Source organism: Vidua chalybeata, chromosome 2 (genome assembly GCF_026979565.1).
Source record: "Vidua chalybeata isolate OUT-0048 chromosome 2, bVidCha1 merged haplotype, whole genome shotgun sequence".
Classification (NCBI taxonomy): Eukaryota; Metazoa; Chordata; class Aves; order Passeriformes; family Viduidae; genus Vidua; species Vidua chalybeata.
Genome location: NC_071531.1, coordinates 73,345,143 through 73,359,114, shown reverse-complemented (window position 1 = coordinate 73,359,114; position 13,972 = coordinate 73,345,143). Strand labels below are relative to the sequence as shown.

The following is a 13,972-nucleotide window of genomic DNA, read 5'->3' as shown; positions in this document are numbered from 1 at the left end:
CAGCAGCAGGACTTTATTTGATTTCATAGAAAAGAAAATAAAAAGAAACACAAACACTACACTGTAGAAGACATATTTAGCATTGCCCACAGCACTACAGTCAGTCTCACTGCCAGCTGCACCTCTCCTACTGTTACTTTATAAACATTCCACACCTCTCACAGTTTTTACTAGCAGTCACAACTGGGGCTAAGTCATGGTGAAAGACACATAGGTAGAGCTGGGAACTAAGCACAAGTTTACAGGAGAAAGGACTCACCCACTTTGTAATGAAATCATGAATATGATTGTTAGGTGGTCACAGAATCACAGAAGGGTTTGGGTTGGAAGTGACCTTAAAGATCATCTAGTCCCAACCCCTCTGCCAGACGTCACCTACTACATCAAATTGCTCAGGGCCCCATCCAACCTGGCCTTGAACACTTCCAGGGGTGGGCTATCCACAGCTCTGGGCAGCCTGGTCCAGTGCCTCTGAGTAAAGAATTTCTTCCTAACATGTAATATAAATCTCTTCTCCTGAAGTTTAAAACTGTTCCCCATCATCCTGTTACTACATGCCCTGTAAAAAATCACTCCCCCTTTCTAATAAGCCCCTTCTAAGTATTAGATGTTCTTCCTTATGCTGAACAACCTGAGCTCTCTCAGCCTGTATTTGTAGGAAAGCAGCCCCAGCCCTCAGAACATCTCTGTAGCCTCCTCTAGACCTACTCTATCAGGTTCACATCTCTCTTGTGCTGGGGACCCCAGAGCTGGATGCAATATTCCACATGCGGTATCACAAGAGCAGAGTAAAGAGTGCTGGCCACTCCTCTTGTGATGCAGCCCAGGGAATGTTTGGCTTTCTGGGCTGTAAGTGCACACTGCAGGCTCATGTCCAGCTTTTCCTCTACCAAAACCCCCAAGTCCTTCTCCACAGGGCTGCTCTCAATGAGCTCATTTCCCAGTCTGTGCCCATGTCTGGGATTGCCCCAAACCAGGTGCAGCACATTGCACTTGGACTTGTTGAACTTCACACGGGACCACCACTTGTCAGGCTTGTCCAGGTCTCTCTGGATGGTCCCTTCTTCTGTTTTGTCAACCACACCCCTCATCTCTGTGTCATCTGCAAACCTGCTGAGGGTGCACTCAGTTCCACAAGGCTGATAATAATCCTAAAAGGCAATCAAGAATTGTTGTCCTGTAACTATTAGATGCATGACTGCTGCTGCTTCCATGCTGATAGTGGCCATGCAGACCCTTGCTTTGAAAGCAGTGGCTACATTCCCTCTCGTATATTTCTGTAATCTTGAAACTACTCTGTCACAAGCTCCAAGAATCCTAATGCTCACCAGTTCTCTGAGAATTCACAATTCATTTTAGTGGCTCAATGGCATAATGTAACTTGCATATAGGCTCATCTACATAAAATAGCACAATGCTTCCATCCCACAAATTTCTCCTGAAATTCAAATGAGAGAGATCTGTATAATGCATTTAGAAATTAATGCCATAACATGTCTGGGAGGGAAGACGTAGGAGTTAGTCTTGACAACCTCAAATAAATATTGAAATAGTTCGATGGCAAATGTATTTTAAATTAATATTAATACTATACTAATACATGCTTTATTTATCATCTTATTCATTTACTTGAAGAATGTTTGAGATGAGCAAAATTTATGCCCAAGGCAGTACCTGAAACATTTTCCCTGTCTCTTAAAAATCTGAAGTTTCTGTTCTGTAAGCCCTAAAAAGGCACAGGTTTAATTTGATAAATACTCATTTTCAAAAAGAAGTATAACAATAGAACCTTTTTTGCAACTGGATGTCTTGGGGCCTTGATGCATGCTAGTGTTTTCTTTGGCATGCCACTGAGGTGAATGCTGAATCATTCAGAGGAGTTAAATACACACTTGCATCATGGAAATCTGGCAGCTCCTACATGGTCAGTGTGGCCAATCCTGCCCCTGTCTTCTCACATAAATTCATCTCAACACTCTGGACTGACTGGAAAACTTTGGGCAGAAACTGTTCTTTACCATTGAATCCTAGCACAGTTCTATTGCCCAAATGAGTCCAGTAGATGCCAAAATCACCAGTCTTACTGTAGATTCAGAGATGTTCACAGTTCTGTAATTATCCCAAATTAGGAACACTCCGTGGGCCTTTGAAAATCCAAGAGAATGCCTTAGATTTTACATTATCTTTTATAAAATATCACAAAAATTTGGGGCTATTATAATTATCTCTTTAAAGTCCATATTCAATTTCTGGAACTTTGAACTTCTGGAATGAAAAGCACTAGACTGTATTACAAAAAGTATTACATACTTCTTTTCAAATTGGAACTTCAAACTCTGTGACCACAGAAAAGAACAACATCATCCTTCTGAAAAAGGAAAGCAATTCTGAAGATTGGGAGAGGAATATTTATGTGCAAATGTACACTTGCTGAAGTATATTTTATTATTCCTTTATTCCTAGGAAATTACAATAAGGGGAAGCATAGGGCCTAGAAAATGCTGAAGGCTAAACCAGGATTTTGCTAGTGACTGTAACCAGTGCATTAATTTCAAGCAATCAAACTAAATGTAGGTACTGCTGATCCACTGATAAATTCCACTGTCAATTCTGAAATGGAACAAGAACCATTGAAGATCTCTAAGCCACTACAACTCTGCTCATGCCTTGTATTCCTGTCTTGCAGCATCCTCTGCTATTTCAGCCATAGGATCTCTCTACCCAGCTTTCAAAATCATTGCTATCTGCTGTAGCTGAGCCAGTTCAATAACCAAGTCAATGCAAGTATTTGCTCTAAGAAAAACACAAATTGGACAGAATTTCATACACACTTTCATAAATATTCCAGAGCAAATGGGGATTTGTTGCACTCTAAAAGGCAAGTGCCCCAAATCCTCAGATAACTGTTTTCCTGAAAGCTCACAGGGAAGCAGGTGTATAGCTGTTGTAAATACTTCTGCTAATCTGGAAGCCTTCCACTAGGAGAAAGACCACAGCATGATTTGTAGCTATCTATGGAACAACAGTCAGTATAGCAACTGGTGTCCCAGCCTGATAAGAGTTTCTTGCAGGGAGACACTAATATGTTTTTTAAATCCCTCACTAGAAGGGACAGGCAATTTGAAAGAACTAAAGGTAATGTGAGACAAGAACAGACCTGAAATGCTCATATGGAAACCACTTCTCTTGAGCAACAGCTTCTGCTGTTTCAGTCCCTTGTTTCGGCCTTAGAGACATGCATTTGCTTTAACGCATACAATTGTTAGCTACTTGGTGGAAACATGACACGAATAGCCCTACTCTCAGAACACCTGTACAGTTTGAAATTTGCTTACACATGGATTCCTAGAGCTCAAGAGAAGGAATTACTGAAGCTAGGAAAAGGAAGCTATCACTACAGATGAGAGGCAGTTTGTTCTTAGCTGGCCACAAACTTTCTGCCCAGAGACTCTGACTTCCAGTAAGGAACCTCTCTTCCACCCACGCTCCCCTCTGGCTGCTGGGCAGCTCCCGTGGAGGCCACCGCTCCCTCTCATAGGCAGCCTGTGCTCAGGACTCCGTGCACCCACAAAGAGGTGGGCAGGGCACCGGGAGGGCCCGGAGAACCTCGCCAGATCTCCTTGCAGGGCAGGAGAAAGGAGAACTCCAGGGGGAAATTAATCTTGCCATCCAACCCGCACTCCCACCTCCTGAGAAGTCCCAGTAGGAGAGGTCCCACGCTCCCAGGACGGCAGGAGAAAGCCTACCGGCCCTCCCTCCCTCTTTCCTTCCAGGGAGAGGCGCACCCGCGGCCGCCCCACGGCCCGCCTCCCCCGGCCGGAGCGGGGCCGGGAAGGATCGAGGGAGGGAGCGAGGGCCGGGCCCACAGCCAGACCCGGACCTGCCGGGCTGGGCACGGCCATCGCCTTCCCCCTCCCCGGTTCTCCGCCTTTCCAGCCAACCCGCGAGGGCTCTTCCTGCTGCTCCAGCACTGCGATCCTAACGCCGGCAGTCGCTGCCCTGCCCCGTCCCCGGGTTGCCCGGGAAAGGCAGGGCCCCAGGCCCCACTGCCGCCGGCACCGGTGCCGGTACCTACCCTCCGCTGGCTCCGGCAAGGACGCCGTGCTCCCGGGAAAACATGCTGGACTGCTCCGCTGAGTCAGCTCCCGGGTTCCCTCCTCGGGAGCTTGCTCTCCCCCGGCCTCGCCATGAAGAAGGGCACAGGCTCCCTCCCGGCCCCCTGCGAAGCCGCGGCTCCCGCCCCCACCCCTCCTCTTCCTCTCGGGACAGGATTCACTGGATAGAAAGAGAAGGGACCCGCACGGCCGGGACCGGGCCCGGCGGGCAGCGGCCCCGGAGAGCACGGAGGAAAGGAGGAGGAGGAGGGATGGAGGACGAGGAGACAAGGGGGGATGGGGTGATGGCTTCTGCCCCTCCTCCGCTGTGGCAGAGCGGTTCCCCCCGGAGCCCCCCGTTGTGGGAGCCCATGGATTGAGCACAGCGTGCAGGAGCAGCTGCTGGGACAGCCGAGCCGGGGACGCTGCTCTCCAGGTTATCCGTGAGGGTAACACAAGCACAGGGACAACAGAGGGGTTTCACTTATTCAACTCTGCTGTGGAACAAGATCACGTCTTCAGGCTCTCAGTATCCAGTAAGGAAAGTGAGCATCAAAGCAGTTCTCCACAAATTCCATTTTTTTAAAGGGAAGGCTAGGAAGATACTAAATCCACTAAATCCAAATCTGTGTCATTTGGACCTGACATACATCAAGTACAGCAAAGATTTGTCTCTGCACCCCTTATGAAATAGTTTAGCATTGATGCAATGTTAAACTAGGGAAGCTCAATTTTTCAGGGGTCACAAATGCCTTAACTGCATGTATTTCCATTCACTCATCAACAGTTTCACTCATCAACAGATTGTCATTCCTGATAAAAAAATGAGCATGAGAACATGGTCTGCTATAGAAAGAATATTAATATACCTGTGCTTAAATGAGAACACAGAGTTCTTCTGGACACGTATTTTTTTTCTTGTGCTTCTCAGTTTCATTCCACAGGATGATGTCATGTATTCTCTTTACATCAAGACCTATAAAAACAGCAGCTACAATCTTATGCCAAATGTCAGCCTCACACTGGGTTTTTTCTAACTAGTGAAGGGGACATAAGGAAACACAGAACAAGAGACAGAATTTGCCAGAGAGCTAGGAAAAGATGTAAAGGAAGAGTGCAAACAGTATGCAGGCAGACCAGACAGAAAATATGAACTAGCAGGTAGAGATGGAGGAAAAAAGAAAAATGCAGAGAGCAAGCAGTTACTTCAAAGTTTTGGGGATGAATGTATCATTTTCATCCTAATGCTTCCTATAAATTCTACTCTTGAAATACCTGGATAGAAATGATTATGGGGTCTTCAATGATCTGTGGGTGGGTATAGAGACTGTAAGGAGTAAGGAATCAAGATAGGTGACGACTTTGAATGGACAAAGAAAAGGTCCACTTGCTGTTTTTAATAACTTGCATGGAGCCAAGATGACTCAATTTCCTTTTGTCGACCTCTTGTAATTCCCCAGAAGATCTGATGCTGGAGCATGGGCCAATTCATACATCCTCACTCCAACTCAAAAACTTCCTAAATGGACCCAGGGCACTGAATAGAGCAGCTGCTCTCTGCACAAGCAGGTCTTATTCATTCACCTGAATCTCTGAGTAGAGATGTGACTGGACCAAGGCAAAAAGCCAAGCTTGCCATTTCTGCTGCATCTAGGAAGGAGGAAGAGACATTATTTTTTGCTGTTAGAGAGGGCTGCCAGCAGTAACTACTGCCCTCCCCCATCTCAGGGTCATTATCAGCAGCGCTATCAAGCCTGGCCATGGTGAAAGCAAAGCATACAGAGAGGCTCAGGTCTTTCTGCCATTCTTGTTCTTCGGCAGCTTGCCACTACAGACAAGAGACAACTTTGTTCACATACAAAACCACACTGAGCTCAGCTTTCATTTAGCTGCCTCACAGCTTTACCTAACCTTCAATGCAACTCCAGTTGTGTACAAAGCCCTCAACATGCTTAAGCAAAACAGCAAACAATTATTAAATACCCTAATTACTGTTCTAATTAGCTTCCTTTAGCAATAGCAATATGAATAAATCACATGTAAGCAAATCATAGGACAACTTTCTGTTCCTCAACTTACAATCAAGCTAACGATTGTTACTATTTACCCTGCTGATGCAAAAATATTACCTATTATAAGCCTTCTGTTGTAGTAAGTAGATTCAGCTCCTATTAATACTTGTGTCCTTATATGACTAATTCAGTGTACTTACAGTCTCAGATTTTAATCCCTATATGTGTCCATACTTGCACGTATCATTATGCATTTTATAGTTACGGTGTGGTTTAGAGACTGGCATATAAGTTTTTGTTCTTTCAGGTATCCTTGTAGGCACATTAATATATGTATTACAGTAATTGGTGTCCGTAGCTTTTGCTATGTATTTTCCCAGTTTTTGTTAGCAGATTTTTTCAATGTGTTTCATTTCATTAGCATTTTATCTTGCTCACATAGGAGAAGCCTGTATTAGCTGTAACACAGAAACTGGTCCCTGCAATTCTGTTAATTGAGTCATTGTAAGAACATCAGCAGCTCCACAGAAGCTGCGCAGTACCACATAAACACAGCAGTATATCCTTCAAGGGTAAACTCTTCAGGGCAGAATCCGTATTTTTTAAAGTTTTACTTCAATATTACACAAACTCAAAGCTGCATCCATAGAAAGAAACACACATGTTTTCACATCAGCTGTTTCCACAGATCTATGCACAGAGCTTCTAAATATAGCACTGGGTGTGCACAGACAGCACCTCCCGCAGCGCACTTGGACTCCTCATTTTATGTCCACGACTGACATAATCAGGGTGGGATTTCTTTGAGTCTGGGCAGACCCTCTCTCATGCCCCTCCATGCCTTTAGTTTGTTTCATTTCCTACGCAGACATCCTCTCTCCCCACCTCCACTCTCCCTTTCTCTCTCTGCAACTGCTTCTCTACACAATGCAGAATAGCATAATGTCTTTTAAAAAGCATACACTTTCCCTGATGAGGCTGAAACTGCCCCAAACTCTATCCATTACACAATGCCACACAAGCAGCAGAGAAGATCTGGATCAACCCTCCCCCACCTATCTTTGCTCCCATTCCTTCTAGATGCAAAATATTTTTAATTGGCATTGCAAGCAAGATGAGAATAAAAGCAGCTAAGCTGTTCATCCCCTACCTGAGCAAGGATCTCTCATCCCCAGCTGGTGAGCAGATGGAGACAGGGAACCCAGCTGCTCTCCTTTCCTTGCACTATCAATTATTCACGTAGGTTGCAGTGTCCTCCCTCTCCCTCCCTCCCTTTCTCTTCCGCTGCCCCCACCTGCAGCTGAATGGAGATCGAGCAGGTCGGTGCTGTCACACTTGAAACTAGAGATCATTGTCGATTGAACAGCCAGCCTGTGGAGCAGCTGTGCTCTTAACAGAGAAGATTTGCGCTGGCAGAAGGGTACAGACTGGCAGCTCCAGAGGTGGAAGGCAGGCAGCTCTGCACATCCACATCCTGCTCTCTGCGCTTCTAATCTCAGACCTGCAGGGATGACCTTTAAAAATGAAAGAGGGTTTTTTGGTTTTGTTTTTATTTTGTTTTTTTGTTTTTTTTGTTTTTTTGTTTTTTTTTTTTTTTTACCACAGAAAACACATCTTTCTAGTCCTCTCAAGTATAATGACAGTTATTTGGTGACAGCAAACTGGGTCATGCCAATTCATGTATATAGATCAGAGTAGGAAGGGAAAGTAGAAGAATAGAAAAAGCTGAAATATGATTACATAGTACTGATTTAGACCCATAGCAAAGGCACTGGGAGAGGATCATTTAAGGGGACAGGATGACATGGTACTTTCTGTAAATGCTTTTGGTAATCATGAGTTATGAGATTGACCTGTGGGTTGGAATGATTTTTCAGTCACAATTTTTGTAGATAATTAAAGGATTCTTACATGGTACCAGTCTTAGACAAAGGTAAAAAGAGTTCTGGCAGACCTAGGTCAAGGCATTTAAAGCATTTTGCCTTTGTAGAGGGCTACTGCCCACAACTGGGTGAGTCTTCTAGATCTGTCTCACAGCAAAATTAGGTTGAAATCCCAGGACAAATTAACTGCTCCATTTTGCACTGGAGTAGCTCACCCTGAACAATCTCAGTCCCATCAGTTTGCTGGGAACCCTCCTGATGTGTCATCTCAAATATCACAGTAATTTGTTCTGTTAATTCTTCCCATGACCATAGTTGTGCCAGAGTCACCACAGAGACAAATAAAAAAACCAACAATCCAGAGTGCTCAAACAGTAGGTCATCATGGCTTTTCTGCCCTATTTGACTTTTCCCATCTTTTGAAAAAAATGTCTGCAGAAATTTTACCGGAAGCAGTGAAGAGTTTCCTGAAATTCCATTAAAAATAAAGTGCCTAATAGAAAATGTTGGTATGGCAACTACAGTTATGAGTAAAACTCCTGAAAACCAGCAACTCTTTTTAAGAGGGTACTGTGATTGCTTTTAATTATCTTATTGTTTTCAAAACTTTACAGATCAAGCTTTGTCAAGCATTTCTCCACAATTCTGCAGGCTGGAAATGTTTTAATTTAAATTAAGAAAAAGTCATCACCTTTTTGTTTTCATGTGAGCATTGGAACCACCAAGTTCTATGCATGGAATAACAACAAATTTCCCAAAGATTTGTTTTGTGCACTTGTTCCAGGTCCAAGAACTCTAATTGAGCCTGCTGGAGCACTTACAAGACCCTTCTCTTGTGCTGGATCTTTGATGAGGCTCACTTTGGAACTTTCCTCTCCTTTGGATCTTTTTTCCTGGTTTACCATTTTAATTAAATTTAAAGGAGCCTTTTCTCTGAGATAACAAAAAAAAAAAAAGGCTAATTGAGATAATTATCAAAGCGATAAATATCAAATTATCAGAACATAATTTAAAGAAAATTATCAAATAAAAAAATTTTCCTTGAGACCTTGATATCCTAATTTTGGTAAAAGAGATCTATTTCTGAGGTTAAAAAGGAACAATGGTATACAGGCACAGACAGACTGTTAAAAGTAAGTTTTATATCCAGAAAAGTAGACTAAGAACAAGACATGGTAAAACTCAATAAAAGTAAGAAAATCAGCATTGCAAATATTAGAAAAGCAGTCATTTTTTGGCTTTTCAGTTAGCAGCAAATATTAATACTTGTGCATCTACATACAGATACAGAAGCATAGATTTATGCATTTTTTGCAGAATATTAGACTCTTAATTGTATAACTATTTTGGTATCTTACTATTTAGTATTTACTATTTAATATTATTCATATTATATACTATATATACAATTTATATACTGCACACAATTTAGTATTATATACTAAAAATTAGTATTATTCAAAACTTGATCAGTAACATCCTGCTCTTTATACAAGTCATTAAGTCACCCTTAGATTAAAAACTGACTGGGTCTTCCCATATGTCTGTAAAGATTGTAGAAGAAATTGTTTCCATATAAATACGAACACTTCCCACTTCCTTGCCACCTTTATTTGCATATCTCACAATGCATCACTGATACTGGTTCCCATTATTACCACTGCTCCACATAAGGATAAACTGGCACAGAGATACTAACACTCACTGTCACCCAAGGCCACAGAAAGGAAACAGAGCTCTGAGTCCATCTGTACAGTTGTACAAAGAGCTTGAGATGCCTCCATACCACAGGAGAGCCCCACTTGGATCAGCCAGTGGGTCCAGGTGATGTCCTGAATGCCAGTGCTGATGCAATGAAGGGGACAGGAACAAGTGGCCAATGGAAAACGGATATGGCAGGACTCCTTTGCAAGCAACTAAATTTTAAACTGGCCCATGACATCAGTGCAGCATTAATCTCTCAGCAAGGCCCTTAGAGGATAACTCAGTTTACTTCCAAGCTTTAAGCGAAATTGCCTGCTAGTAAAACTTAATTATATGAGAAATATTTATCAATTTATCTGTCTGTCAGTACTGTATGAATTGGAGAAATGGGGGAATTTTGATAGTACAACTTTGGATATTTGTCAACAGGGAAAATTCATTAGGAAGGAAATTATGAGATTGCTTGCTAATTTCTGAGATGACTGGAATGGTCATGATTCAGAAAAGATTAAGCAGCTCCTCCACAGAAGTAATAGGCACAGCACAAGGACAAGTGACAACATTCAGATTGCACCAAGGAAAATTTCGGCTATATTCAAGGAAAAATTTGTTCTTTCTATGACGGTAATTCAGTACTAAGAAGTGCCAAGAGAGACTGAGTAATATTCTTGGAGATCTTCAGAAGATATATATACAAGGCCCTTGTAGCTTTGAAGTTGACCTTTTAGTGCACAGTAGTTGACCTAAATGAGACCTTTTTATACTAATTTATTCTATGGTTTTATTCACTGCATGTTAGAAAATCCATGGCATGGAATGTTCAAAAGGTCAAAGTTCATAATTTCAGCATAATATATAAGAGCTTCAAGTTCTGCAGTGTATCAAATCATAACCAAGTCATAACTCTTCACTGATGGTTTCCACCCAAAAATCAAGTTCTCTAATCATTCAGCAGGTAAAAATTTTCTTGGCATATTTGAAAGTACTTGAAAAATCAGAGTTTGTATCATCTGGCAAAGTCCAGGGCAAGACTTGCCCTGGCCATATATCACAGGGGCTCAACAAGAGGATAACTCAGAGAGATGGAAAACACAAGATGTGAGAACGGCTCTAGCAGAGGAAGACCCTCTAATTAATTCCATATTTTTCAAACAGTACTGCATTACCTATATAATAATAAAGCTTAAGAGAAAAGACTTAGTTTCTAGGCTTTACTACACCATGAACTTCATAATGGTCCTTAACAAATTATTTTAACAACAGAAAACTCTCTACACTCTCAGTAAGCATAATCCTTTAAAAGCAGTGTATGTGAAACAAGGCAGGGAAATGAAAGGATTGCCAGGGTCGTGTGAAGACGGATGGATGGACAGCAGAGAGGCAAGTCATTAGACTGAGAAAAGGCTGAAAATCACAAGGGTGAAGATATGGGCCTTGCCTAGTTTGGATCAACAAGTTTAACAGTTTGCAGTAATGAAATGGTATTCAAACAAGGGGAATAATAGCTGCTCAATCCAAACAAAAGAACAGGAAGCACAGGCAGGATTTTTTGTGGCAGTGGCTGCTAGAAAGATACATGGGATGAGAAGGAAGGGAGGTCAGAACTAGATGCCATGCAGAAAAGGACAATGTGTGGATGAAAAGGCAATCGGACAAGTAAATTTCTTTCGCAGAATTAGGGATAAAGGTGCTTGCAATTTCCTTCTGTCCAGATAATCTGGACCGGCTGGGATTATTCCCCACAAACCTCTGCTGCAGCTCTGAAGGGCGCAGAAGGGGTTAAAGCAGCCTGCAGCACAAAGGCGGCCCCTGTCAGACCGTGTCGAGCTTCGGAATCTCGGGGCTCCCTCCTCTGGGAAATGGGAAGGGTGCGGCGGCCCCTTTAATAACGGGAGCGGTGCTGATTAGTGTGGACGGCACGATCCACTGCGGAGTGGGAGCGGGAGCCGGGAGCGGGAGAAGGGAGCGGGAGCGCGGCGCCCGCCCGTCTGCCCGCCTATAGGCTGCGGTGCCCGGAGCGTGTTAGGGACGCTCAACAGGGCTTACACCCCTGGCGCATTAATACAGGCGGGGGGTCGTGCTGACAATTTCTTAGGCATGATCAACACCCGAAATACTATGAAACTATCTATTTCAGTGAAACATTTGTACTTCAGTGAAATATTGCTATTCTTTTTTCTTTTCATTGAAGGAGGATGCGAGCTCACTCAGGAAAATCTCAGCGCTGTTTCCAAGGCACAAAATAAGAGTCGGTCCCCATTCTAAAAGAGTACATTCTCTGAGAGACCTGCAGTTAACGAAAGGATTTTGTTAAAGTCACAGCTGAAGGCTTTGTAGTAACTGGAATTTGATCTGAGATGACCTGAATCAGAAGTCAGTGCCAGTTACAGGAACAGTGTCCTCGTTTCCCTCTTCCTTCCCACCTTCAATACAGCAGTGCCTTTCTCCAGTCAGGGCAAGACAAGGACATTGTTATTTACAGGAATCAGAACAGTAAACAAACAACGTTCAGACTGTTCACAATTAATTACTCAACAGAATTTCATTGGAAAGCACCTAGCAATTATTCCACATCAACAGGCCACCTGAAAAGCGGGAAAGATGGTTTATGCAGAGCATTAGGAGACAAAATAGTGGATCATTTGTTGATTATTGATTTATTGATTTGTTGATCAATAAGGACACATAGAGAAAAAAGAGGGTTCTGTAGTGTAAGCAGGTACAACAGCAGAGAACAGCTGATACTTGCTTTGACAAAGTATTTGGCATACATAAAAACTTCAAAAGAATCACTTCATGACATTCGGTAAGAAGGTGTCTACCACTTAGGAATCATACACTAACCCTAAATACCTAGAAAATTTGTTAATGAAGAATGTGGAGAACATTTTGTTTCTGTGAATGACTAAGTATGTGTCCTGATGTGTTTGCACATTGCACACTACATACAGTTCTACGTGGCATGTGTGGGCTGTGCATTATAGGTACACATACTATCAAATACATATATTCTGTGTATCAGACATGCAGTAAAAATAGAATCTATGGCTTCAAGTTTACATGTTACAGAGACGTGCCCCCTAAACGTTTTTGAGTACTATCAAACAATATGTCTCACAAAATAGTGTTTCCACATCAAACTTAAATCACAAAAATAATAATAAAAAATTATTTTTTGGCCAGTTTGTTAAGCACCTCAGGGGCCTAGATAGCACTAAGAGGACAAGCACCACTGGAAAATCAGCCTGCATAGAGCACCTTGGTTAGTAACAATCCAGTATCATTCCCAGGCTGCAGGGAGTTGAACTGCTACAGTAAAAGAAAAAAATTCTATTTGATTGCAGTGAAATTGGCTCACTTACTTCCCTGTGGTAGGATGGAGGAGAGAATCAAAAGGGTAAGAGTGAGAAAACACATGGGTTCTGATAAAGATAGTTAATAGGTAAAGAAGAGTCTGTATACACAAGCAAAGCAAAACAAGGAATCATTCACCACTTTCCAGGGGCAAGCAGGTGTTCAACCATTCCCAGGACAGCAGGGCTCCATCATGTGTCACGGTTACTTTGAAGAAAATTAACGCTACCACAGCCAAAACCAGCACAGTATGGGATAAAAAGTATCCAGGCATTCTCAGGAAGCACGTGGCCTTAAATAAATTATAGACCTGAAATAAAGAATGCCAGCAATACTTTGGTGACATAAAACTGGAAACAGGGAAAATCCAGCAATCTTTTAACAGCAAGTAGAGCTGCACAAACTAAAATGTAATGAAAGGAGGGCAAAATGTTTACTTCCTTCTCAAAGAATATTAAGAATTGATAAATGTATTTATATAAGTGATGTAAATATATTTGCAGAATGAAAGGCAGAGCTGTAATCAGTCATGGGACTCTACCAAAATGAGAGAAGTTAGATTTGTTAGGCAGTAAATATTTAGACTTTGTTGGTGCTCAACTAACCAGCCCAGCTGGCTTGGTGTGAATGTTATGGAGATAACCCAGAAGGGTCAACAGTTAAACCAGAGAGTTTAGGATCAGCAACAACAACTCTCTCATCCTGAAGAGTTTTGCATAGGCATGTCAAATGTGGGGAATCACCTAACCACAGCCTTGTTATTTGTAATACCAGTATCTCATCTATGACCCCAAAACAGTAATTTCTTTTCGCTTTGACTCATTCAAGAGCATACATCCAGTATTAATCTGGAGGATGTCAGGTTTGATTTTTTCACCACTTTGTGTATGTACTTCAAGCTGTACCACTTCCATTGTCTCTTACT

At 42.4% G+C, this 13,972-nt stretch overlaps 1 protein-coding gene across 15 annotated transcripts in view; it reads right to left on the bottom strand.

Moving 5' to 3' along the window:
- Window positions 1-7,460, bottom strand: part of LOC128783438 (rap1 GTPase-activating protein 1-like) — a 43,167-nt gene extending 35,707 nt beyond the window's left edge. For 7 of the 15 annotated variants that reach the window (XM_053934116.1, XM_053934122.1, XM_053934125.1 and 4 more), the window contains exons 1-2: window positions 5,370-5,670; window positions 4,964-5,070 (exon numbers count right to left, since the gene is read on the bottom strand). In XM_053934116.1, the coding sequence (XP_053790091.1) occupies window positions 4,964-5,049 (86 nt within the window). In that variant the 5' untranslated portion in view covers window positions 5,050-5,070; window positions 5,370-5,670. The other 8 variants (XM_053934132.1, XM_053934119.1, XM_053934126.1 and 5 more) reach the window with 8 other exon arrangements.
- Between the last annotated feature and the right edge of the window lie 6,512 nt (window positions 7,461-13,972).